The 14,493-nt window shown below is 45.4% G+C and overlaps 1 protein-coding gene across 4 annotated transcripts in view; it reads left to right on the top strand.

Moving 5' to 3' along the window:
* The window catches only part of TTLL11 (tubulin tyrosine ligase like 11), a 220,894-nt gene that overhangs the window by 92,372 nt on the left and 114,029 nt on the right, over positions 1-14,493 (top strand). For all 4 annotated transcript variants that reach the window (XM_047700186.1, XM_047700185.1, XM_047700184.1 and 1 more), the window contains 2 exons: positions 5,027-5,122; positions 5,872-5,987. In XM_047700186.1, the coding sequence (XP_047556142.1) occupies positions 5,027-5,122; positions 5,872-5,987 (212 nt within the window). The remainder of the gene's footprint in view (positions 1-5,026; positions 5,123-5,871; positions 5,988-14,493) is intronic.

Below are 14,493 nucleotides of genomic sequence, written 5' to 3'. Positions count from 1 at the left end.
AGATACCGCAGAAGAAATGATCAGTGAACTTGAAGATGTAACAATAGAATCTATCCAAAATGAAACAGAAAAGAGAAAATGACAGGAAATGAAAGTGAACAGACCCTCATTGATCTATGATACAATATCAAGTATTTTAAATATGTGTAATTGGAGTTCCCTGAGTAGAAGAGACAAGAAAAATAGAGAAAGATATTTGCAGAGATGGCCCCAAATTTCCAAATTTGATAAAAACTAGAAATCTGCAATCCAAGAAGTTTAAGAAACTCCAAGGACACACACACACACACACACACACACACACACACACACACACACACACACCAAAGCTTATCATAATCAAATTGTGGAAAACCAGTGATGATTAAAAAATAATCTTAAAAGCAGCTAGAGAGAAAAATACATTATGTTCAGAGGAACAAAGAATAATGAAAAAGTTATTCTCATGAGAAACTGTGGAAGTCAGAAGACAATGGGATGGCAAGACCTTCCCTGGTCATCCTTCTAAACCACCAACCCTCCCCTCTGCCCACCATATCACACTCTTTGTGGCCTTAATCACTAACTTACTGTGGTCTGTCTCTTCACTAGACGGTAAGTTCCAAGAGGGCAGGATAGTAAAACATCATTTGTCTCATTCACTGCTTTATCCCCAGTGCCTAGAACAATACCTAGTTATTTAATAGGTGCTCAATAAATACTTCATCAGTAAAGTCTTCTTCCAGACAGAAGAGTATCAAGGCAGAGAGCAGTAAAGAGTCCTCAAATTACTAATAGTTCAGCACAATTACACCCCAAGATGTACAAGGGGAGGGGGAGGAAATAAAGCTGGAATGTGAGAGCAATGGCAAGTCTAGAGGAATTTGTAGGATATGCCATGGAACTGGGGCTTCATTCTGCAGGCAGGGATGTTAGGCAGAGGAATGCTAATACTCTACATTTTAGAAAAATTTTCCTGGGAACCCCTTGTGCCAGATGATCTAAAGAGGTGAGTTGGAGAGAAGGAAATAAATGGGGAGGCTATTAAATTAGTCCAGGTGAAAGCTGGTGCAGACCGAATGGAGGCCAGGAGCAGTGAGGATGGGTCAGCTCCAGAAAGTTCTTTAGGAGGTAGGATGTACAGGAGATACATTGAGCAGGAGTTGGTGAACAGCTAGATATGAAAGATGAAGGAGAGAGTTCTGACTTGTGTAATTGGGTGGATAAGGAGTACAGGAGGCAGAGTCAATTTTAGGGAAAGGATCATATTATCAATGTTATTAATCATATTAATCATATTAATGATCTATGGCTACATAGTAAATTTCCCCAAAACTTAGCAGCTTGAACTTAAAAACATTTATTATCTCTCAGTTTGTGTGGATCAGGAACCTAGGCTTAGGGGACTCCCTCTTATTCAGTGTCTCAAAAGGCTGCAGTGAACATGATGGCCAGGCCTGTAGTCACCTCAAGGCCTGACTGGGGAAGGAGCCTGGGGGTAGGCCTCAGGTCCCCCTAGCTGTTGGCTGGAAACATTGGTTCCTTGTCACCTGGACCTCCAGAGGGCTGTTCCCAACACAGCAGCTGGCTTCCCTCAGAGTGTGTGAGCAAGAGAGTAGGAGAAGGCATCCCAAGATGGAAGCCACAGTCTTTTTATAATCAAATATTGGAAGTGACAGCCCATTATTTCTGCCCTATGCTGTTTTTAGAAACAAGTCACTAGGTGCAGTTCACACATAAGGGGAGGGGGTTATACAAGGGCATGGTTACCAGGAAGTGGGGATCACTGAGACCACTTTAGAGACTAGTGAGTTTGGATAGTGATAGTGAGTTTGGATATGCTAAATTGGAGACCCAACCTCCTAGTTGCATTTACTACAGATGCAGATGGATGTGTAGTTCTAGGGCTCAAGAGACAATCTCCTCTCATTGGAAGGTAGCTTGGAGGCTTGGCGTGAGTTTACAAGTAATGTCCCAGGACCCTTTTGTTCCCAGCTTGTTTTGGAAGCTTCTAGAAGGGCTGAGGACAGATAACTTGGAATCCCCAGAGTTCCTCGGGAGTAGGAAGTGTACAACCCGTAATTGCTGACTCCAGTACTCATAGGGGGCAGAGTACCACGTGATTGAAAAGCACTCGCTTTCTCTCTTTCTCCCCTTTTGACAATTCCTGCTCTGCCATCAAACCAGAGAGAGGTTTTCCCCTTTCTAAACTGCAGGTTTATGATCTGCATAAAGGGACTGTTAGACTAGATCACTAGTTTTTCAAAAAAATATAAGGCTTTTTTTCTCTGGGGTCCCCAGTATATGAAATAGGTAAACGTTAATTTGATCTGGCCTCCCCAGTGCTTCCCCAGAAAAGAGCCCCATTTTGAAAAACACTGGACCAAATAAATTCCTGATTTTTTTGCCAACTCTAACATGCCCGAGTTTCATGACAAGATCAACTCTAAGCTCCTCTCAGGTCTGTTATTCTGCTTGTTGAGATCTCCTGAGGCAACACATTTCATTGAGCTTTTGAAAAGAACCCAAATTGTATTTCCTTGAACTTGTGAAAAAAATATAATAAAGCTGACCTTCTTTAAATGCTTCTTGTGTTTCAGGCACGGTGCAAAATATTTTACATACCATTATCTTTATTTGGTCCTGTCCCCCCCACTACTAGAATGAAAACTCCATAAGGGGAGGGAACTTGTCTAGTCCATTGCTCGATTTCTAGAAGCTAGACTAGTTCCTGGAATATAGGAAAGCATTCAGTAAATATTTTTTGCATGAATGAATTACGGTAAGTACTATTCTTATTCCCATTTTACAGATGGGGAAACAGGCTCAGAGCTGCTAAGTAACTTGCCTATAGTTACACAAGTTAAAGGCAGAACTAGGATTTGAAATGAACCCCTTTAGCCACATCCTGCCATTTCTTGGTGGTGGGATCTGTCGGAAACTGCAAAGGCAACTAGCATATATGGGGTACCTCCTATAAGGCAAGGTACTTTTTGCTTCCATTAGCAGCTAACACTGCAAATCAGCTATCGTGACTCCCATTTTTCAAATGGGGGATATGAAGTTTGGCAAGGCTAAGTACCACCCCTAGAGTGAGAGACAGAGGTAGGATTGGAGCCCAGTCTTTCTGACTCCACAGCATTTCCGTACAAGATCCTATATATTCAGCTACCTGCACCAAAGCATAGGTTCTGGAAAATACCACACCATTGGTGGGTGTAGGTCAATATGGCCGGTGAGGTTTTGCCTTCTCTGGCTTTTTCTGTAGCTTTATTTTCATGAAACCACTGTGCATTGAATTGAAAGCATCCACCAGGCTGAGAAAGAGTGAGTCTAAGCTTCTGAGTTGGAGGAAAAAGCAGTTGATGACTAAGGATGACAAACCTGGGCCCCATAGCCTGCTGCTCTCTGTAGCCTCGTCAACACCACTTGCCTCAGCCCAGGTCTGAAGTTAGACTGATGATGTCACCAGGGTCTCTTAAAGGGCTCATCACTCACAGCCACTTGTCATTTATTATTCAGCGGATCTTTAATGCATGCAACATTTTCTACCAAATTTCCATTCCTTTCTTCTCATGACCGGGGAAAGAAAAATAGAGTCAGGATGACTTTTTCCAACTCCTCGTCCTTATGGCCTTTCCCTGAAGAATAACCTCATTTTGAATTACCCCCGAAAATGGTCATTCAGGCTTTGGTTTCATTAATAAGGATGAAGCTACAGTTTCATAATTACGATCTAACGAATGCACGTTCTACGGAGACAAGTAAATGAATTTCCCCTCATCTTTTCTTCCGGACTCCACAGAGGAGGGAACACCAGCTGTCCCTTTTTCTTTTTCTCTCCTTTATTCTTTTGGAAACTTTGGGACTGTGTCAATTCTGTTAGAAGCTTTCTACCTTCTCATCTGCAGAGTTAATGAGAGCCCTCCCGAGAATCTGACGTCCTCATGGCTCGAGTGTGGATCTCATTAGAACGTGGGATCTCGAGGATCAGGAGGAGTCACGTAGGGGAAGGGTTGTTCCAGGCAGAGGGAGTGAGAGGCTCAGGGTGGCTCACCCCATCCTAGGGCTTGTGAGGAACTGAAAGAAGCCACAAGACAGCCCGCCCTGAAGCAGCATGCCAGAAGGAAGGGCAGGCGTCAAGCACGGATGGTGTTGGAGTTAGCCTGGGGTGTGGGCGCAGTGACACAGCGCTCCCCGCTCAGAAGGGCTCTGTGCCTGGTTTAAGGCTCTGTGGTCACCATCGTGCAATCGTCAGTACTTTTGGAACAAGGGGTCCCTTATTTTCGTCTTGCGCTGGATCTTGTAAATGGTGAGGGGTCAGTCTTTAGGGAAATCCTTTGGACTTTCTGAGAATCAGTTTCTGCTTTTATAAAATGGAGAGCAGGATCCCTCCCTCAAATACACTGTTCATGAGGATTAAGTGAGATTATGGTATGAGATTACATAATCGGTGCATTGTATAGTAAACAGTGCCTAATAAATATTCCCTTCTCCTTAGCTGAGAGGGTCTATCAGAATCACCTGGGCAGGTGGGGAATTGTTTTTCCAAGTTCATTTGCCTGGGTTCCACTCTGATGGCTTCTGACTCCCACGTGTGGGTTGGGGGAGGTGTGTGCTTAGGGCCCTTCAGGGATACTGAGGTACAGCTGAGCTTAAGAAAAGTAGCCTTGGGTTTTCTGAGATCTAGCTGAGAAGCAACTTAATAGAGGAGAGCAGATGGAGAGGGAGAAATTGATGGACCACTACTGATCCTTAACATAATAAAAAACCTGTTAAGGAAGAAAGAGGTCACTGAGAATGCTGAAATGCATTATGAGAACTTGTCCCATTATCAAGATTCCTGTAAAATGTTCTGCTGTCTATGTGGCCTGACAAATCCACCCAGAGGAAGAGAGGCCGTGGTCAAGAGAAGCCAGGGTCCAGGCCCAGGGTGGGGGCAAGGTTCGAATTTACCGTCCTCTTACTGACCCTACTGCCATACTCGGTTCTTGAAAAGCAATTGTAGCTGGAGGGAGTAATCCTGAATTATGTTTATCCGGCCCAGATTCTAGGCTTTGACATTCTTCTGATGAAAAACCTGAAGCCTATCCTACTTGAAGTAAACGCGAACCCCAGTATGAGAATCGAACACGAGCAAGAAGTAAGTACTGGGACTGTCTCCTTGAATATGTTGCCCAACCGCCGCTGGTGCTTGCTCAGCTCAAATGAGACTCAACATCCTCAGCCTGGCCCAGCAAACTTCTGCCCAAGTCTGAATAATTTCAGCTTGGTGGAGCTCTGAGCAGCGTCTATAAATATAAGACCTTTCCGACCCATGGTAACTTCCCAGCATGCCGTTCTTTGCGTTTTTAAGGTCTGCAGACACAGAAGCAGCTGAGCCTTTCCATCAGTTTTGACATGAACTAATTAGTTAGCCTCAGGAGATGTGCTAATTGAAATTCTATGAATATGATTTAGCCATGTCGACATACTCGAGTCACTAAGATAAATAGTACAATTTAACAGTGTTTTTTTTTTCCTCCCCCCGCCTTAAAAAAAAGCATAAAAAAGACTAGAAGGAAATACACCCAATACTAATATTGGGTTTTGGGGGGCCCCTATGGGCTCTTTTAATTTTCTTAGCCCCGTCTATATTTCCAAGTTTTCTATACCGAGCATGGATGATTTTGATGGTTAGATAAACCTAGTGCTCTTTATGTATGTTTTCTCCTTTATGTCTTTTGTGGATTTGTTAAAGGAAATTGCCATTGTAAAAGTAGCATGAAGGGAGCCTTTTAAAAATTCTCCTCTATAGATTGATATGAGCAAAACCTACTAGGGCTGGTGAGGATAGTCGCTTGGTACCAAGTCACTCCCTCCACCGTAACACGGAATCCTTACCCATTCAAGCTTTCTCCAGGGGTGTTCGAAAATGTCCCCAGCCTTGTCGATGAGGAAGTGAAGGTGGCCGTGATCAGAGACACGCTACGCCTCATGGACCCACTTAAGAACAAAAGAGAGAATCAGTAAGTATTTTTTTTATATCATTCATTTCTATCAACTCTGCTCCGTGTCCTAGCCACTCGGTTCTTGGAACATTGTAGCGTGGTGAGATGTACATGTTAAACCATCTAACCCATCATATTTTCATTTATGGTTATCAGCCTCCAAATACAGTGACTTAAAATCAGGAGGTGGAGACTTGTATATGAATCCGACATTTGGGATTCAGCTGATGAATTTTTAGCTGATTGTTATTTGAATCTAGAGATTCTCCTCCACAAACCCCCTTCCCCCACCCCCTGAGATGGGATCCCCTCTTGCCCACCATTGTTCACAGAGTGCTTCTCTTGGAAATGCTCAAGCCTAGGGAGAGACCACAGGTCACTTGAACGTGATAAAGATCATGTTCTTTTTACCTTCTTTGTGACGTTTACACTCTGGCATTATAAGCTTTATGTTTCAACATTCATAGAGCCACTTTAAGGAAGTTCTGAAGTTCTATCATCTTTATGGCAATTATAATTCCCCTCCATTCCACCCACCCCAGGGTGCATAACCAAGGTGGGGATGCTGGTGGGAGTACATGCCCCGTTCCTTCCTCTAGGGATCACCCCTGAAATGAATGGCATCTCATTTGGGTATTTTTTTTTTTGTTACGTTTCTGCCAAGTTCCTGGCTCTCACAAAGTATGGGTTGAGTAAATATCGTTACGCTTGTTTGAGGCAGAAAAATCAAAGACAGGCATTTCAAATAGCATTCTTTATCCCCCCGGCAAATCAGATTGACCTAAACGCTCGCAAATGCAGCCCTTGTCAGCTACAGTTCGAGACTGCAAGGAGCACTGGCTTCCCCTTCCTAAGCCAGGTGTGTCCTGCAGGTCCCCGCACCGCAGCGCCTCACCAACTGGGCTCACGCCGAGATACCGTTAGAATATTCTGCAATGGAGCTTCTCCCTTGGCTGCGCATTAGAACCATCTGGAGAGCTTTCATAAACACCAGTGTGAGGGCCCCCGCTTCTAGAGACACTGGTTTTAATATGCCTGAACTGGAGGCCTGGCCGCATAAGTCTTCTGGGTCCCCTAGGGGATCCTCCCAAGAGGCCGAGGTGGAGTGCCGCTGCCCCGCCGGAAATGTCACACTGGAGGAGTGTTTATCTTAATGCTGAGTCGGGCTGGATGGTGCCAGCTTGGCTGAGTGCCCCTCCCGAGTGTTCTCCACCACAGAATGCCACTGTTGGTGAGACTTGTCTGAGAAGGTTCACCTGCCGTCCACAGGGCCTGTCCTGCAAGGCGCGGGTCCCACCAATTAGAGCTGCAAAGTGGTGTCCTGTTGGGTCCTATGCATGCCCAGCGTGGCTCCCACAGCATAGCGGCCGGGAGTGCGACCAGGTTGGCAATTTGGTGAGATTCATTGCATTAAACCTCATTCCTTGAAAATAGACTCGTCAAGGGTTATTGATCTCCCTGATGGAGATGAGGTCTCGAGAGACTATAGGGCACTCTGGGGGAGATTCGGGGGGGCTGCCCCATGTCAGTGTGGCACATTAGAGCAACTCTTTAAAGATGACCTTGACACACGAGCGCTCTGATTTTGTTGGTGGCAACAAATTCGAAGGCCATTGTGTGGCCGCCAAAGATAGGAAGGGATATAAGAGAATCACTGTATTTTCACATTAAACGGTATCAAAACACAATTAGCTTTCTTTTCTTTGGTTTAGTGGTTTTGCTTTTCCTGCACCTGGCATTCTGGATCATCTTTGAGAGCTGTAGATCGAAAATTGAGTAGCGATGGGGCACAGGACCAGGATGAGAAAGCCATTCACAGCTTATCAATCATAAGTAGCAGAACCTGGTTTTAAATGAAGGAGTTTTGCCTTTTTTTTTTAACTGATAACCAGGAACAGTTAAAACTTTTAGAACCTGACCTTGACTCTAATATAAAACCCTCCTATCTCCCTCTACTCTTACCTGTTAACGTAACAGTGCATATTAATAGCCAAATGTCATTTGCCAGTAATTTCCCTAAATTTCACCTTAAAAAAAAAAAAAAAACCCAACAATGATTCTCTATGAAAGCACTTTGTAATCTGTAAAGTGCATTTATGTAAAGAATAATTATTACCATTTTGGTAATTTTATCATGCAGATAAAAAGGCTGAAATTATTCTCAACTCCTCTGTGTAGAAATGTATCAGAATAACTTGAAAGAGCACCGTATTTATGCCCACGGAAAGTGCCCAGGGTAGTAGTACTGAATCGTAAGTGTCCAAAGCTGAAACCATGTGGTTTGGCTGCAGGAAACGTCGTCACGGAGACTTCTGGGCTGGGAGGCAGCTTTAGAAACCAGAGTGTCTTGTGTTTATTTATTTATTTTTTAAGATTTTATTTATTTATTTGACAGACAGAGATTACAAGTAGGCAGAGAGGCAGTCAGAGAGAGGAGGAAACAGGCTCCCTGCTGAGCAGAGAGCCCGAAGTGGGGCTCAATCCCAGGACCCTGGGATCATGACCTGAGCCAAAGGTAGAGGCTTTAACCCACCGAGCCACCCAGGTGCCCCGTGTCTTGTATTTAAATAGGATCTGACCTAACCCTTTAAAAACAATTGATGACCCTTGTCTTTTGCTACATGTCTCTAGCCAAAGAGGGTCTAAAGTGTCCCTCCCTAGTTCCTTCTTGAGTACCTGTGAGGTGGGTCCTCACTCACTCCATACAGATTGAAGACAAACAGTAGATAAGTGTCCTGACCTCTTCATGCCTCTGAATGTCCTCGGGAAGTTGCAGAGGGGGCTCGTGTCCATGCCTGGGCCTCTTCACACTCCTCGGGGACTTACAGGCTGGGGTCAGTTTCCTGGTGGGACTGAAAGCTGTCCCCATGCCTTCCCCAGGAACGGGAACCTGTGACTGCCCGTACTCATCTTGGCATAGCAGGAGGCTCTCTCTTGAGCTCAAAGACACCAGATTCAAGTTCTGACCTTGGGGATGTGGTGGAGCTGGGTGAGCTTTGGTGTTCTTTTCTATGAAAGGACACTTAATTGAAACAGGAAGCCTATTGGTAAATAGTAGCTACTTAAATGCTTAGCTCACTACTCAACAATAAAATTCTCTACTAGAGTATGAGAAAACAAAAACAAGGCTTGGCTATCATTATATTTTCTAGTATACTTAAAGTAGAATTTTGAGTTGAAAACCAGCAACGTATCCTAAAACTGAGGCTGCTGGATCACTGTGGACTAGAAATGACATGGGAGCTGGTTGCCAATGGAACATTCTGTTTCCAAGGAGCAAGATGTCACTGTTCCAGGCATATTTCTTTGTCGGATTGGGAGAAAATACATTTGGCCCCTGAAGGAATAAAATAGCTACCGTATGAGAGCTCTTTTGAACTAAGATAACATTTTATAATATCTAGAGACTCTGATTTACATCGTAGGGTTCTTCGGAGGCACTGAAGGGACAGGGGAAAGGGGAGGCTCATGGGGTGGGCCTCTGGAAATGCCGTGTATCTGTACACACACATATATGGTGGTAACATTCACATAGTATAAAATTAGGTATTTAAATTCCATAGCATTTAGTATATTCACAGAGTTATGCAATAAGCACCCCCACCTAGTTCCGAAATGTTTTGTCACCCCAAAATGAAACCCTGTACCCATGAAATAGCCAGTCCTCATTTCTACCTCTACCAAGCTACTCTCTGCCTCTGGCTATATTTATGCTAAATACTTCACATAAGTAGAATCATAGAGTATGCAATATTTGTGTCTGCTTTCACTTAGTGTGTTTTTTTTTAAGATTTTATTTGTTTATTTGACAGACAGCGATCACAAGCAGGCAGAGAGGCAGGCAGAGAGAGAGGAGGAAGCAGGCTGTCCTCGGAGCAGAGAGCCCAATGTGGGGCTCAATCCCAAGACCCTGGGATCATGATCCCAGCCGAAGGCAGAGGCTTTAACCCACTGAGCCACCCAGGCGCCCCATCACTTAGTGTGTTTTTGAAGTTCACCCATGCTGAAACACATATTGGTGCTTTATTCTTTTTTCTGACCAAATAATATTCCATTATATGGATATACCATATTTTATTATCCATCTGTCACTCCATAGACATTTGGGTGGAAGCAATGAACTCTTTTATATTTCAGCATTCTGTAGGTTTCATTTGAGAACAAAGAATCTTTCCTGCTACAAGAAATTTTTAAAATTCCCAGTTTAGTTCAACCCCCTCATTTTATTGGGAGAAGTACAGATGGTGAGAATCGGAAGGGATCTTAGAGACCATTATGCCGTTGGGCGCCTGGGTGGCTCAGTGGGTTAAGCCTCTGCCTTCGGGTCAGGTCATGATCCCAGGGTCCTGGGATCGAGCCTCGCATCGGGTGCTCTGCTAGGTGGGGAGCCTGCTTCCCTTCCTCCCTCTCTGCCTACCTCTCTGCCTACTTGTGGTCTCTGTCTGTCAAATAAATAAATAAATAAATAAATAAAATCTTAAAAAAAAAAAAAAAAGGAAAGAAAGAAAAGAAACCATCATGCCAGTCAGCTCCCCCCCAAGACTCTCCCTCCTAAGGTCCCTGCAGAGGAGAAGCAAGTGTCCATGTGGGGCACAGGTATGGCATCAGTCTGGCCTGGGGGAAGGTTTTCAACCTCTGATCACTGTACTATGAGCTTGGCCAAGACACCCTGCTTTCTGATCTGGTCTCTAACATGGGGATCGAGCTATCTCCTAGGCTGGATTGTCATGGTCAACACATGAAGTGACACCTAGGGGAGAGCCTCATGATGTCTGAAGACATTAGACAAATGCCAGTTCTTAGGCCCACTAGGTGGCCAGTCAGGCTTTGAAGTTCATGGTGACAAGCATTCCCCAGCGACCGAGGCAGCCCATCTGAGTCATGTACATGACGGTTCTGTACACGGGATCATGCAAGACAAAACCTAGACGACACAGTCACAGAGCTAGTTGGAGGCAGCATGGGGACCGGATTCTGGGTTCCTGACTTTGACACCAGCGTCCACTTCGCGTTGCCCCATTGCTCCATGCACCTCCAGCTTCGCCTTGCATTCAAAGCTAAGCTTATAAGATAAGGAGGAAAAAAATCAGGAAAAATCAATGGGGACTTTTCCTTTCCTTAAGGGACTTGGGAGGCCTAAGTCTGTCTTTTTTAAAACTCCTATCCAAAGCAGAAGTAAACAAATGGCATTCCCTGATTATTTAGAAAACAAAGTGATTGTCCCATCAATTGATTCATTTGTGGAAGGTCGGTTTACCCTGGGGAGCCATCTTACTGGCATTTTTCTCCTCTTTCTGAATGTAGGTATTTCTGGTAACCGGGTTGCTTTCCCAGGAAGCATAGCCTAAGGGCTATGGTCAGGGTTAGGGTTAGGGACAGTGGACCCCAGAGAAGCATAAGTGAAGCCAGAGACAGGCTTGGAGGAATTGGAGGCGACTTTTTCAACATTGTGCTGCCACGTAGTGTCGGTGAGCTGTGGTGTAGACGGCCCAGCCCATCTCTTATTCAGAAATGTGTATTTTGGAACACGGCTTCTATAAGACATGGAAACCCCTTTCCCCACAGCAACATCTGACCACCTTTTCCCAGTTTTGCTTACTTCCTACCACAGCAACAACCTGGTGGATTATAAAGGGAAGAGTCAGGCTGGGCACAGTGGCTTTTGCCCAGATTCAGAGAGGTTTGTCCTCCGAAGGCTTCACTGGGAACTCGGGCTTTTCCTCCCACCTTGAGTCCAAGCATATCCCTCGGATTCCTGTACCATGTTTGGAGTCAATAAATTAAGTGAATCCCCAAAGTAGGTTGATTCTACATAGACTCTGGGATAAAGGTGGAAATTTCTAAGAGAAATGAGACCAAGGAATCTCCCCGTGGCTCATTTTCACAGCTGGGGCTTATACAAGACCAAGGAATGTCATTCTGTCCTGTCCTGGAAAAGAGTACCAAAAACACACGAACCAGAGGTCCTCCAAGCCCAGACCCCTGCCACTGAAACTGGCAGTATATCCTACTGAAATCCCCTCAGTGGCAGGGAAGAGGGACTCCTGAAATGTCTGGACCAAACACACCTTCTTAAGTGCGGGACGCCATCTTCCTCACCAGAGAGCTCCATCGCCAACAGTCGTCCGAAGAGTCACGGAACCGTCCCGCCCAATGGCCCATCCGTGCTGGCATAGCTGACATTTGCTGAAATTCTGGGTTTCATCGATTCCTAGGGATCCCTCTGTAGCAACGCCCTATAGATCAGCACATAGGGACACCAAGCACCTTTGAAGACTTCACATAAGTCTGGGTCAGAGAGACACAAGTATTTGCATATTTATTTGCATGTCATTGACACCCTGCGAGGATTAGAGAACCCCCGCTCTTGGCTTTTAGAGTATTTACGGACTTACTACTATGTGCCAGGGAGAAGTCTTTCAAAACCGAATTAGCGGGGCGCCTGGGTAGCTCAGTGGGTTAAGCCTCTGCCTTCGGCTCAGGTCATGGTCTCAGGGTCCTGGATCGAGCCCCGCGTCGGGCTCTCTGCTAGGCAGGGTGCCTGCTTCCCTTCCTCTCTCTCTCTCTGCCTGCCTCTCTGCCTACTTGTGATCTCTGTCTGTCAAATAACTAAATAAAATTAAAAAAAAAACAAAAAACGAATTAGCTCACAGGCCCATGGGAGAGACAAGACCCACACATACAAATAAATCTGTAGGATAGAAAGTGCAAGTACCTAAAGGGAGAGACAGATGGCCAAGGGAGGAAAATGTAAGGAAAGAGTATTTACTGATAAGAAGAGTTAAAGAAAAAATTCTGGCAAGGAGGAGAGGGCATTTGAACCGAGGTTTAAAGGAAAAGTAATATTTGAGAAACACACAAATGGAAAGACATCCGCGGTGGAGGAAACAAAGTCGCTGTTGGGGGAACTTAAGGAGTTCGAGTCCGCTCGAGAGGCAGGTGTGTGAAGTGGATTCGCAGAGGGGAGGTGCTGCTGGGGAAGCAGATGAAGACCTAGAGGCCAGAGGGGCATGGCCTTGAACGGCAGGCTAAGAGAGTCAAAGCTTGTTCTCAATCCCATTAACTACACAAAATTTTGTGTATCTGTGTATTTTTCCTGGAGAGAAGGCCAGGAATTCCATCACGTTCAAGAAGTTGAGGACCCCCTCAGTCCTATTATCGTCAGAGGCCACAGCGAGCCGGAGCACTTTGTCCAAGGTTGGGGTGTTGTGGCTTTAGGATACAGCTTGCCCTCTGTACCTCGAAACATCTCCCATTTTGGATGGCAGTCAGCAAACTAGAAAAATGTGCACACATTTTCAAGTAAGAACAGACAGGAAATGACTAATGATAAGTGCATTATGTTATGGGCCAGAAATAAAACCAGACAACTCTCTTCCATTTGGAAGTGTTTAAACATTAAGTCAGAAGTTACCAGTAAAAGCCTCTTTTGGGAGAAGTTTGTTGAGCAGGAGGCATTTCCGAGACTTATGGGGAAGGTGGAATTTCCTGAGCTGAGTGAGAGTGTCATTTCGGAGACCATTAGACAGGAGCCGAGCCCCTCCACCCATAGGCAGGCCCACTGTCCCTCTCACCCCAGCCAGGAGCAGACGGGACACTAGACCAGCATATGGCCAGTCAGGCACCATTATGGGGTGACACGGAATTCTGTGGGGGCCCTTCCAGAATCATTCCAGGTATTGGGGGGGTGGCAAATGTATTTGGAAATCTCCTTATTGGAGCTGCTTCCGTGAGCCTTAAATGTTCACGGGCTTTTAAATGAGGAGCTGTTAGCTTTTTGGAATGAGAGAGTGTGGCCTGGGTTCGGGAGAACAAGGGTTTGGTACCGGATCTTCTTGACCTCGGATGAGTCACTGTACTTTTCCTGCACCTGGTTTCCTCATCAGAAACAAAAACAAGAATGGAAGCAAGGGGATGCCAGGTCTGAGAGAGAGTGCCCTGAGAGAGAATGGAGGTGGAGCTATTTAGTACACGGAAGAGATGTGTGCCCACAGGGTATCATCGTATCATTACTTGGGTGGGCTCAGGTAAACATTGGGCGGGGACTCTGCTTGTAGTCTTTAAGTACAGAACAGAGTGCGTCTGAGTGATGGGTTGTCTCCTTTGAGGAAGCTCTGTGGCCGGCTAGGTGGCTACTTCCTTTCCCGTAATGTTCCACACCAGAGTGACTAAAATGGGAGCCAGTGTGTGGAGAACGCCAACACACAGCAGGATCTACATGTGACACAAGAGAGAATAGACCTGACAGAAACTTCTTTGCGTGTGGCTGTGCGTCCCAGACTGTGAACCTGTGGGAAGTTCAGAAGAAGGCAGGGTGAGCCAAGGATTAGGTGGAACCCCATGAAATGGTTGATATCAGACCTTTTGGGGGGACCTACAAGAATGGCAGTTTCCAATAATTCCGCTGATAGCTGGCCTGGAGTGGTCAAGGCCACCTTCTTGAGGGAGGTAGGGCTTATGTTCCCTTGGGTTGGGTCTGGTGAGAAAACAGAAACAAGTTTTGGGGAGGAAGGATGGAGATAGG

The sequence above is a fragment of the Lutra lutra genome, chromosome 13 (genome assembly GCF_902655055.1).
Source record: "Lutra lutra chromosome 13, mLutLut1.2, whole genome shotgun sequence".
In the NCBI taxonomy this organism is placed as follows: domain Eukaryota; kingdom Metazoa; phylum Chordata; class Mammalia; order Carnivora; family Mustelidae; genus Lutra; species Lutra lutra.
This window is presented reverse-complemented; position numbering and strand designations above follow the sequence as displayed.